The 13,593-nt window shown below is 38.6% G+C and overlaps 1 protein-coding gene across 1 annotated transcript in view; it reads left to right on the plus strand.

Annotated features, from left to right (window-relative positions):
* LOC126106499 (WD repeat-containing protein 36) overlaps positions 1-13,593 on the plus strand; it is a 106,135-nt gene that overhangs the window by 34,290 nt on the left and 58,252 nt on the right. Inside the window, exons 3-4 of the mRNA XM_049912818.1 lie at positions 2,979-3,206; positions 5,568-5,771. Of these exons, the coding sequence (XP_049768775.1) occupies positions 2,979-3,206; positions 5,568-5,771 (432 nt within the window). The remainder of the gene's footprint in view (positions 1-2,978; positions 3,207-5,567; positions 5,772-13,593) is intronic.

The raw sequence follows: 13,593 nt of genomic DNA on the forward strand, positions 1-13,593 counted from the left end.
CTAACATTCATAACGGACTGTAAGTGTTCACATTCTGCATCATGTTATGAATGTTCTTCTATTAAAAGATGATCAGCAAAGTTTCGATCTTTCTTCCACAATCTCCAGCTTCTCTCACATTCATGTAGTTATTGGTATTATAAAATGCAGGTCCGTAGTCTTGAGACTTTAATTTTTTTCCAAGGTTGTCTGAAATGTTGCCGATATATAGGATTGTGCACCAGGCTTTGTAACTACTGATAAATTTCTGTAGCCCATTGTACAAAATGGTTTACTCTTATGCACATTCTGTTTTCGTAGTACGTTGTCAATCTGGCTCAATCCAGCCATTGCAGGAAGTGATACGTTTGATGACCTGCTGTTCTGTTCGAAAGGCTGACACAGATAATGGAAAAGATATGAGGCAATGTGACATCGTGTGGGAAGTTGCCTATTTGTGGCCGTATGGTTGCTTTGGGATTACCGTATCTGTATCTATGTTTTCTTCATTAATTGATAAATAAGTGTCTTGTTGTTTTAATACCTATATGCCCAGCATTGTGTAAGAAGCAGAAAGCCAATGCATGACCAAATAAACATAGTTTTGCAGAACATTAAGAAGTTTTTTTCTGTCTTAATATAATGATCACGTTCTGCCCAGCAGCGACAGAAAATTCAGTTAACTTATGTATTTGTTTGTTTATTTATTTATTATTCACAATGACAGCGTATTATCGGAAAAGTTAACAAAGGCCATACAACTTGCATTATTGTGGATACTAAAAAAAATGTATATAGGAATTATTCTTGGTACTTTAAACATTATGAAAAAATAAAAATATTAATACTACAAAAATGCTAATATTACTACTACTTTCTACCACTATAAAATCACTATGAACCCCATAACCAATTACCCTACTAATACTGCTGTTGGTACTACAGATTTTGTTTTGCTTAGATTCATTTATTGGTGCGGTTGTTTCCACTACTTGATCCGCCCTCATACTACCATAGTCAATAGCCATATTCTGCTGGATTCCTTGGACATAAATCAGAACATCAGCAGCATTTCTGTTGTAACAAGTAATTCCACATTTCACTATAACATCTTAAGAACCATAGTTCTGTGATAATTTATACCAACACTATTGAAAGTCTAAAAACTATTTCATTCAGTAGTTGCTGACCTCAGTTACCTTCTCTCATTTTGCAAAGTATATTGTCTTGTGAGGGTGGCAGCATGCTGACATGTGGTTGGATGCCTTGTGAAGTTGTTGTTGGCCTTCCTGGATAATGCACAGTCACAAGGGAGAAACGAATGACTTCTTTCGGGAACACTGTGAGTGATTTTTTTAAAAATCTTCCAGTGTGTCAATGGAAGGCATATCCTTACTACAGCATTATTTTTATTTTGATCAGGTGCTATGTCTGAGAACAGGTGTACTTCTCTAACATTCTTCATTACATAGTTTTCAATGTAGTGGTACAGGAATTAAGAGATCTCATTTGCTTCCTTTTTTGCTTCACCATCCTGATACAAGTACGTCACGGAACGCCTGGACCTTATATCATAAATGCAGAAACAGTTAACCCACAGCTGACGTAAATAGAATGTTTCCTACACTGGGATGTTTGGCAGAGGCAAGTTTTGCATGAAGTCGAAAGCTAGTCCAACGATGTCATTCCTGCCCATACATTCTTGCTCATTTGTTCTAATGAATTGATAATATGTCCTGCTGCACCACTTGTGAATATCCAACTCAAGTTGTGCAGCTCTTTTACTACTTTCAGAGGTATGTGGACCTTTCAACTTAGCGGGAAGTTTCTTACATTTGCCACATACATCAATTTGGGTACGACCAATAGGAAAATTGTAATTTTCTCGAAAATGTTTCCTATAGAAGTCGTGTTCCGTATTTACTTCTGGATAATTCGTAAGGAACATATCGTGCATAGTTTTTGGATCCAAGGGTGCATCTAGGTATTTCATTTCCTTCCCAGCATAGTGAGTTTCTTTGAGTGGGAAAGATGTGATGTGGGTATCTATCATATTTATTACATTTTCCAAAATTTTTGTTGTGCTTGGATTTGGCCATGCATGGATTTTGCCCATGCGTGTCCTTTGGAACTTGACCTTCAATTAGCGACTGGCAAATAAGCACATTTCTGTGATATGCCATGAAGACTGAGAAAAGCACATTTGCAGACATGAATTCTTCTACCATAGACAGTGGCATGGTAAACAAAGGAATGTTGTTTCTTGATGCTGTCAATGTCACTGACAACTTTTCTTGGCCTTCTTATCAATATTTCACCTGTCACAATTAACCTTGTAGATAAATATCCTGACTATTTTTTTCCTTGTTTAAAAAGTTTGAAATTATCTTAATGTGATCATCCTCACTGATACATTGGAAACATTCCATTCGGCATCTGGAATTTATCAAACAATTGCAAAGCCTGTAGTGCATACTATGGAATTTATATTACAATAAACTTGTTGAATGGATAAATGTCAGTACTTGATTCTGTTCCTCTTATGCTCACTTTCATTTCGCTTTCATTTGGTAGATATTTTGAAAGATGCCATTCAATAACCTACAACAACAGTCACCAATAACCATGACACATCACGAAGTTGGCACCAAGTTAGTGTTCTGTTATGTTTTCTGTATCTGTGTCAGCATAACGTGCGTCTTGGTCTGTTTAATACATTTATGTAAAAAAGTGACTTAGTTCCTTTCTTAACCAACTGATTCAAATACAGATCAGTTTTGATCACAAGGATTCATTAAAAATTAATAATGAAGCATCCAAATGGTAACCGGTTTTGATTTTATCAGAAATGATTTTCAGACCACGTCCCATCAGATGGTGAAAGAGACAATGCCTAGAGCATTGGTAAGTGTTGGAGGACACCACTGGTGAAAATTTTCATTATTTTATTTTTGTTTGTTTTTATGTCATCACTTAAGACATAATTATTTGTGTTGCAGATATTTGCATGGCGGCGTGGTGCGGAACTCCAACATACCTACGGGCAGCCCGGTGGCCCAGATGTGAAGCTTTTGCTGCCATTCGGTCCACACCTGGTCGCGGTGGACAGCAGAGGAGTGCTGCGTGTGTGGGACATTAAGGCCGAGGATGTCTACACGGAGCTCAGCTTCGAATGCAGTTTGTTCGAGCCCTCTGCAATGGTGCACCCGAGCACGTACCTCAACAAGGTTTGATGGGTGTTTCCTTCTTGTGGCATGTCGATAATGTTACTATTAGTATAAAATGCTATTTTGACATGTTATCATGTCTTAGATGTTATGATATGTGTTCTTGTGAATAGCTGTGTGAGGGGACAGCTAAGCTAGCTGTGTATTTCACTCACTATGTTATCAATCTACTTCAGCTTCATCTGTTTTACAATTGGTTGCTTACTCATTCGTTTTGGTATTCTTATCGAGTCCTACATTTTATGACACGTTTTGAAAATGCTAATGAGATCTTCCTTTAGCTTTCTTTCTAGAATGTTTACAAGGAACTGGTTGTGTCTTTTTGTGTGACCTATCCACTTGTCTCATCCTTGTTGTATTCCTTAATATTCTTTCATTATCAGGTCTTCAAGAGCCTTCCTGGTTAGTTGTATCAGTCTCCTTTATACCGAACTGGCATCTACAGCACCTCAAAAGCTTCAAGAGATTTCATTTCTTTGTGAGACCTGACATAGTTTGTGGCACGTAAATCTGTAATACCTTCCAGTAAAGTGTTTGTCTTGGTCACAGTTGGATAACTGGTTTCAGTTGTGAAACAACTATCTTTAGATTGGTTTTTATTGTTCTGGTCTCCAGAGGACGACGACTTTGATGCTGTCCGTGCTAGTTATGATGTGTGAGCTCTTGATCTCTGCACAACTACCACAGCTTACATACCTCTGAACCTGCTTACTGTGTTCAAGTCTTTGTCTCCCTCTACAGTTTTGACCCCCACACTTTCCTCCGGTACCGAAATGATGATTCCTTGATGTCTCAGTGTGTGTCACAGGCCGGCTGGGGTGGCCGAGCGGTTCTAGGTGCTATAGTTTGGAACCGCACGACCGCTACGGTCGCAGGTTCGAATCCTGCCTCGGGCATGGATGTGTGTGATGACCTTAGGTTAGTTAGGTTTAAGTAGTTCTAAGTTCTAGGGGACTGATGACCTCAGTAGTTAAGTCCCATAGTGCTCAGAACCATTTGAACCATTTTGTGTCACACATCAACAAGTTCCTTCTTTTAGTTAAGTCGAGACACAAAAGTCTTTTCTTACCAATTCTAGTCAGTGCTTCTCATTGTTTACATGATCTACCTGTCTAACCCTCAGCGTTGTTCCATAGCACCACATGTCAAAAGCTTCTAATCTCTTCTTTTCTGAACTGTTTATTGTCCACATTTCACTTCCATACAAGGCTATACTACAGACAGATACCTTCAGAAAAGACAGCCTAACATTTAAGCCTATATTCGGTATTTGCAGATTTCTCTTTTTCAGGAATGCTTTTCTTGTTGTTACCAGTTTGCATTTTATATTCCTCCCTTCTTTCCCTTCTGTGCAGATAGCAAAACTCATCTACTGTGTTTAATGCCATATTACCTAGCCTAATTTCCTCAACATCACACGATTTATTTAGAGTTCTCTCCATTACCCTTGTTTTACTTTTGTTGATGTTCATCTTATAACCTCTTTTCAAGGCACTATCCATTCCGTTCTTCTGCTCTTTGAAGTCCTTTTGTGTGTCTGACAGAATTACAATGTCATCAGAAAACATACAAGGTCTTTATTTCATCTCTCTCAGCTGTGATTCCATTTACTAATTTCTCTTGGTTTCATTTACTACTAGGCCAATATACAGGTAGGATAACATCAAGGATGGGCTAGAGCCTTGTATCATTCTGAATAGTTCCCCAACTCAACAAAGTGGGGACACAGTTACAATATAAGTGCAGTAGAAGTTAAGTATAGAAAGTCTTCCATTTAAAATATACAGAAAAATTCGAATAACAAAATGCAGCATTTTTAAAATCCCAATAAAAAACACACTGTTAGAAAATTACATGAGAAGTGAGTCTTGTGCAGATGTTTATTACATAATGTAATAACTCTACTAGAAAGTGTACAGAAACAAGAATGACCCAAGTCTTGTAATAATTATTATGTGTAAATTCAAAACTGCTTCTCTGTTACCTTTGTCCTTCCTAAAGCCTCTCTCTCTCTCTCTCTCTCTCTCTCTCTCTCTCTCTCTCTCAGTGATCTAGATTGGTATGAAAATTTGCTTTAGTAGGTCATTTATTCAGATCACTGGTTTTGGGTAACTGTGTTGCCATCTTTGGATCTGGAAAAGTAGTGCATAAGATCTGAAGATGGCAACATAGTTTGCCAAAACCATGAATTTGAAGAAATGCTCTGCTAAAGTGATCTAGGCATTCTGAATATTGTTACTTCTGTTTTCACTCCCCATATGTTAATGATTATGGACGATGTAGTCTGATATGTACCTGTAGTTCTTGTGGACCTCCTTTTACACGTTATTTGATGTAATGTTATTAATATTTGTTTTGCAGATACTTCTGGGCAGCAGACAGGGACAGATGCAGCTGTGGAACATTCACAAAGGTGCACTGATACACACATTCAAAGGCTGGAGGTCCCCAGTGACTGTGCTCACCCAATCTCCAGCTGTCGACGTGGTGGCTGTCGGCTTGGAAGATGGCCGAATCGTCTTGCACAATCTGCGCTTTGATGAAAGCATTGCCACACTTGTGCAGGTAATTTGCTCTCACATGGACATATATGTGGAAGGGATATTCACAAAGTTCTTGCACTGATGAAGGAAAAATATTATTCAGGATATCAGTGTTTTAAATTATTTATTCCACAGTTCTCCTCTTTTCATAATGGCTTTCTCCAGACCATCCTATTTCAGTCCTACTGTTTCTTTTCCTTGTGCCTGAGTTTTAACATTAGCCCAGTATTTCCACATTCATTTCCTATGCTGCATGAAAGGAAAGCAGTGCTTGAGAAGGAAGTGAGACAGGATTTTAGCATATCCCCAGTACATACAAAAATTTGGCAGAGGAATTTAAGTTGAGGGAGAAGAAATAACTTTGAGATCTGATGATGACATTGTAATTCTGTCACAGACAGCAAAGGACCTAGAAGAGCAGTTGAATGGAATGGGCTGTATCTTGAGAGGTTATAAGATGAACATCAAGTAAAATAAAACAAGGATAATGGGAGTGTAGATGAATTAAATCAAGTGATGCTGAGGAAATTAGACCAGGAAATGAGACATTTGAAGTAGTAGATGAGTTTTGCTATTTGGGCGGCGAAATAACTGATGGTGGCTGAAGGAGAGGGAATATAAAATGTAGACAGACAATGGCAAGAAAAGCATTTCTGAAGAAAAGAAATTTGTTAACATTGAATATAAATTTGTTAGGAAGTCTTTTCTGAAGGTATTTGTCTGTAGTGTAGCCATATATGGAAGTGAAACATGGACAATAAATAGTTCAAACAAGAAGAGAGTAGAAGCTTGTGAAATTTGATACTGCAGAATAAGGCTAAAGATTAGATGCATAGATTGTTAACTGGTGAGGAGGTACTGAATAGCACTGGGGAGACAAGAAATTTGTGGCACAATTTGACAAAAGAAGGCGTCGGTTGATAGGACGCATTCTCAGACATCAAGGGATCATCAATTTAGTATTGGAGGGAAGTGATGGGGTGGGGTAAAAATCGAAGAGGAAGAGCAAGAGATGAACACAGTAAGCAAATTGCAGTAGTTATACTAGATGAAGGTAGAGTAACATGGAGAGCTGCATCAAACCGGTCTTTGGATTGAAGACCACAACACCACCACCACCACCACCACCACCACCACCAACACCACCACCCAACAACAACAACAACTACTACTACTACTACTACTACTACTACTACTACTATTCATTCAACACTTCAGCCAATGTTTTGCCAGTTTTTAGTGTTTGCTTTTCTTGAAAGCTGAGGTGCTGTTGGAGTTTATTCTTGAGCAAAATCCATTTATGGGTATCCTTCAGTGTCATCCCCACTTCTTGCAAGTCTTTTTCTTCCTCATTGAACTACACCTCCTATGTTTCCTTATTCACAAAGCAGAAAATCCAGCTGCTCGGTCTTTTAGAACTCATAAGGGTAATGTAGCCAAAGAAAACAATTCTCTTTGTATGACTGGATGAATGGTGTCTGTGATCTTACGTAGATGTGGATAGAGTTTGTGGTTGTATCGTCTCCCGCATTCACCTGGCTTGTTTAAAACTACACGAAAGTACTGATTTCGGTGATTACCAAGCTGAGATAAAGCAGTTCATCACGTATTTTTCAAAGGAAGTGAAATTGTTTGGCAGTCCTTCCTCAGTTTCACATGTTGATTTGCCATTGGCACTCCAGTTAGAAGTTATTGACTGGCAAAATTCAACTTGCTGAATGACTGGTTCTACAACACACTGAATTTGTCATGGTGATATCATTTAATACAGCAAAAAATATTTTTAAAGCTGCAAAAAAATGCCACACAGATCATTTGCATGTTTGGATCTGTATACTCTTGTGAGCAGCTTTTCTCTACAATGAAAAGAATAAAGACAAAGTAACAATCTTTTTTTCAGAATGCTACTCAACATTAATGCTGTAAACACTTTGATGCCTGATATATCCGTCATTGCTCTGAAAAGAAAATGTTAAATTTCGGAAGCCCTGTAAACATATTCACTTTCTTTTAAAATAGTTGTTTCTTATTTCCATAACTTCCTATTTGCCCTAGGTAGCACATTGCTACATAGTAGCAGCTAAGAATGTGAGGTTTGCAGTCGTGTAAGACTAGGGAGGCAGATTAAAAGACTCACTTTACCACCTGCTGTCCAGTGTGATTCTTCATGAGTGACAATGCTCTGTAGAGCAGGGAGTGCAACACAGAGCTCATGAGTTAAAACAGCGTGGGCTAGATAGTCAACTCCAGGATTTACAACACAGAAATCTGGGAAAATGCAGGATTTTTTTCAGCCAGGAAAAACCTGAGAATTTTTTAGAATACCAGAAATTTGTCATTGTTTTAGTTTTCAGATAAATTTTTGTAGGTCAGAACTGAAACTTTAACAAAGAATTTTACTTTGGTCCACTACTGCAGAATAATACTGCAGCGACAAAACATAAACAAGATAATAACACCAAAAGAAAGCTTTAGTTGTAAAGGAAATAAGCTGTTTACAAAAAGAAAACACAATGCACACACGAGTGTCTGCCGACAGCAAAATGTGTCAATGGCTCTAGGATGGATACTGCAATACTTTGTAACAACAAACTGCTTTCGACAAGCTTGACGTAACAACTGTTTGTATTTCTAACAAATTGTGGGTAAATATTGTGAATGGTGGTTTGAGAAATATTATTTTCAAAGTAAACTTTGTTTTATGCCCTGTTAATTTGTTATGTGTGAGAATGTGTGATGAACTTTTTCAATCGTGGAGTGTTTGACTCTAGTTCAAAACTTCGCACTTTGAGGACCAGCCTCTTTAAAAAAATTCAGGCTCAGAACACCAGCCATTTATACTATTCTTTAAAATTTATGTTTGATATATCTTAAAGGGTAACACACACTGAAAAAAAAAAAGAAATATTATACGTGGAAGCTTAGCTTTTCTTGTAGCTACACTGCATGTATACTATTTTAAACCGTTAATTTTTCCTATTTGTGGGGTTGCCCTACTCAACAGTGATGTTGCTGTTGGCTGACTACATCACGTGTCCTATGCTCTGAATGTCTGCTGTCATTTACTGGCAAAATTGCTTGACCAGACCTGTGATTGGCTGACAAAAGTGTATCACAGTTTCGATTTTTCTGCTTCAGAATCTACCATGCTGTATTTCGTGGAATTCATATTTGTACTTCCATAATATGAAAATATATTTGTACATATTGCCATGCATTAAAGATTTTTTCAAAATGTGTTGTTTTTTGCTAGGTTTCGTTTCCTGCAGTGTGGCAAAGTTCTACGTTGGTGTATGAAATCTTTACCGTTCAAAGGAGTGATAAGTTTTACAGCTCCACAAAAGTATATTGTCACTTAACAAGGAAAACAGCATTTTCATACAGGAAAAAGCATATTTTTAACCAAGAAAAATTCGGGAATTTTCATTTTTCATGTCCAATTAGTGTTTCTACATTCAAGCCTGAGTCCATTTTCAAAACCTTTGTCACCCATTCTTTTTGGCCAGTTGCGAATCACTTTCTCAAGTACATAATTGATAAGTAGAGGAGGAAGTCCCTATCCTTCCCTGGCTGTTGATGTGATTTCAAAAGCATCTGAAATCTCTCCCATTAACGTAAGTTGGAAGTGGCATTAGTAAGAACCTTCCAGTGGCTTGAGAGTTAAAACAATTTTCACACTCGGTTTGCCATGTAATCATTCTGTATTTAGTTTCATAATTGAAAAAAGCCTTTCACACATATGTGTTGATCTAAAAATGTTTTTCAGCCTCATTATGGAGATGTGGAAACTTTTCCCGAGGACATGACCAGTTTTATTATAAAAAAAACTTTTAAATGGGAATTACATTACATACCAATGAGTTCCTTCTCCACATGCACAGGGACACTTTCAACTGAAATGGCAAATTGTCTTGATAACACCTCGAAACAGATGTGTTATTGGCAGTGTCCTTGGAATTTTTAGAAAAATATCCTTGTAATTCTTTCAACGCCAGAATAAATTCTTCAAAATACTCATTTTCTTTAGTGTCAGTGAGCATAGGAAAATAGATAGTGAATTTGTCTCTTCCGCAACACAATTTTCACTTTAAATAGATCCCCATCAAATCAGAAATAAGTTGTTTCCCCTTGCAGTGTAGTACTGTTTACTTAGAATGCCAGGTTTGCAGTCTGTTCTGGATGTTTTAATTTTTGTTCCTGCTTTCCTTTTTCCTTCAGAAATTCAGCAGTAGTGGGTCTTAAATCAAAAAAATGTTCACTGATCCACCTTGACTTACGTTACGTACAATGCATCTGTAATGTCATGGTGCAGTTTTAATTGAACACAGAAAAGTGATGAAGCAAGATAGAAGTGTGAAACATGATGAAAATGAAAGAGAAACTCTCCAAGCATCCATGCCAGTTCAGTGCAATTTAATGTGGCTTCCATTTGTTGTGCTGCACACACCTAAATGATATTCTAGTCCCCCCCCACACACACACCTGTTGTAACAGTGTGAATGTGTCTCTCATTCTCTTTTAAATGATGATTAATGTGGTTGATATGTTTACTGTACACACGTTGCTTCACGTAACCCCAAAAGCAAAAGTCTAATGGTGTAAGGTCTGGGAATTCTGGTGGTCTTGACCTAAGACCTCCCAATTCTATCCACCACTGGGGAAAGTTTTATTCAAAAACTTGAGAATATCATTGATACGTGTTATGTACGAGTTCGTGGACTACAGAGTGGTTCGGCGACTGTCATCGTAGGAAAGCTGTCTGCAATCAGAAACGATTAGTGAACAAGTTAATACATTGAACAGAAGGTTTGTATAACTTATATTTTTCCAAGCGTAAGGAGACTCGTTACAGATAGTGCAGCAAGACTTAGAATCCAGCTTGTACAATAGCAACTAGGATGAGGCCCACTTTACCGAGCACAGACAAATGGTATTGTACCGATGGGGCCCCGAGTGCAAGTTGGCTGAGCAGCTGCTGCTGGCCATTCTGTATTGCTGGGCCAGAAGGTGCCCATAGTTGAGAGCCACTGGAGGTGTGGCTCAGTGGGTCCGCCATATCCCGCGTGACTGCTATTGGCATCGAATGGAAACTTGCCTTTCCGTTACTGACCCTGAAACGCTGTGAGGTGCTATCGGTACATGATGCCGCAGTGTAGTGTTGAGGAGTGCAGTTGTGTTGAAGAGTACACCTTCTGGAAATTGTGGCTCTGCATACAACATACAGTTGCAACATATTGAGGTAGTTGTTTGATGTCACAGTCTATTCTACAAAGAAAAATGAGGCTTTAACTAAATTGTGTGTCAGGGCACGTCACACATTCACCTTAGGGGTGCTGCGTTTGTACTCTATTTAGGCACGAGGATTTTCAGGAGCCCTTATTGTGACGTTATAACAGTTGACGTGACCACAGACGTGGAATGTTGCCTCGTCACTAAACACGACCTCCTTCATAAATCGTCTATCACAGTCAATCTCGATGAGCGTATCTTTAACAAACTCGGATTGTTTGGGTCTATCAATCAGTTTGATAGTGTTCAATAACTGCAATTCGTAACCCAAAAATTGGAGGTGTTCCCTTAAAACTTTATGAACTGTAGTCTGTTTTAGGCCTAATTCTCAATTGCACGCCAGTTGTTGAGGACTCCTCAGTTAGCTATCCTGTATGGCTTCTACAGCCCCACTCTTACCGAAGACCTATGAGATAGGGTTTTGTCCAACAAACTACCGGCATCCTTTAACTGCTTATCTCACCAATTGATGTTATTCCTATGTGGTGGTTGTTCATTGTACACGCACCAATTAGAATTTAGCAAGCCATAGAACACACTGCACTTTCCTTTGTACCGTCCACATCTTTTCTGAGATGCCCTGACCTGCTGTTGCCACATGATTCATTGTGTTGTGTCATCATCTATGTGTGCACACCAGTGAACATCGTACTACAGAAATTCTTTGTGATAGTGCCCTGTGTAAAGCAAGATTCAACCTTCCATTTTGTTTCTGTTAGCCACAATGAGCATTCGTAAATGCACCGTGTGGTGTGCGTACTGTAAGACCTTCGGTACACACACCATCAGATTATTTGACTTGTTGCTCTAACGAAGTAGGCGAGTATCAGCAATATGTCTCGTGGTCTTATCGTGGCATGTTTATCTTCTGCCGTTAGGTCAGACGATAGAAATGCCACTTGCACGCTTAGAGTAGCAGATTGATGGTGACCAAATTTAAACAGAACTTGATTAATTTTCACACACATTTATTAAAATAATAAAAATCATAAACCTTACTTAACTTGATTATGGATGCTATTTACAATTGACAGTCTGACGTTCCTTTGGTCTTGGTATGTTAATGTTATTCTCACATATCTCTGATACTTGACAAAGTGTCTATACCTTTCTCTTCATGGCTATGTACAGGAATATGATAATCTTATTAGGCGCAGACTGAAACTTGACTATAGACTAATGTAGACTGGTACAGACTGGTGCAGACTAATGCAGACTGGTACAGACTGACTAATCGGAGGTCTGTACACTCGTTATAATACCTCGCGCGTTCAGGTATCACTGCACGAGTGTGATCCGTGAGGAGAAAAGGTTCTACGTTAGCAGCAATCTCATTGGCTGCGTTACATATTAATATGTGGATCGGCAGAAGCAGAGTTTGATCCGTCTCTAAGACAGCACCATTTTGTAGTGCGGAGATGGACGAGCACTGCACCTGTGCTGTTGTGCTTAGCGGGCACGCTCTAGTGGGAAAGTTGTGTACCCGGAACTATGTACACAACACACCGTAAGTTTGCGGATGCACTGTATTTTGCAGAAATATGTTAAGTCTCCACATGCTCCAGTCAATGCATCGAAACCTGTTGCAGCTGACAGTATAATAATGCGTGTGACTTCAGAAAATGCACTATTTGTACTATCAGTTTCATCACATGCACCATACCATTGTCCGTGCTGCAAATTTAGCACAAAGTGCATCAAGATGCATAGAACAATGAATCTCATACAAATTGTCTGTCGATCATTGTAATTTTTGGTTCTTTCGCCATCAACTAAATCTTTATATTCTTTCTGCATGGTGTTGTAATGTTGTTCCATGGTAAATTTGCAGTAATGGTTGATTATTCAACTGCAAGATAGATATTGAGAATTCTCATCCTTCTCTTCTGTCATTCCTACTGGTTTATAAAGGTTTGATGGCCAGAATCCATGTTTTTGCGCAAACAGCTGCTGGACCTGTGAACTTCCTGTATACCACAAAAAATAGCTAGGGATAAACATTGTCGACACCACAATTTTGTCGAACTGAAGAAAGTAATGACAACTGAAAAGTGTTGCACCGCACTGCTAAACGAAATGATACACTATACCGAATATTTCTGGTAAGGACTGAGCAAAGCGAAGACCACATGGGTGCAGCACATTGTGCACATGGTGGAGTTTTGCATGCCTTGGCCAAACCTGCTGTAAAGAGAAGTAGTAATGGTTGGGCTGTGAGATAGGTGTGGATCCAAGAAAGGAGGAAGGGGAGGGGATATGAACCACCCTTCTCCCCTCCTCCAAGGAACATTTTACGTTTACTATACATGTTTATATTTTTACATAGAACAATTTCAAAGTTTCTCAGCTAATTTTTGTAAAACAAAGTAGTGTGGATGGTTACACTAAAAATGGTTGGGAATTCTAGAAATTTAGAAGCTATATTTAATACTGGATACTTTTCAGTGACTTGACAATGAGCTAGACTACATGGATGTGCTTGCAGCTCAACCGGTAACAGAAAACATTTAAATCAGGTGACCATATCTCCTGCCAACAAATAATCTGACACAGTA

The sequence above is a fragment of the Schistocerca cancellata genome, chromosome 10, assembly GCF_023864275.1.
Source record: "Schistocerca cancellata isolate TAMUIC-IGC-003103 chromosome 10, iqSchCanc2.1, whole genome shotgun sequence".
In the NCBI taxonomy this organism is placed as follows: Eukaryota; Metazoa; Arthropoda; class Insecta; order Orthoptera; family Acrididae; genus Schistocerca; species Schistocerca cancellata.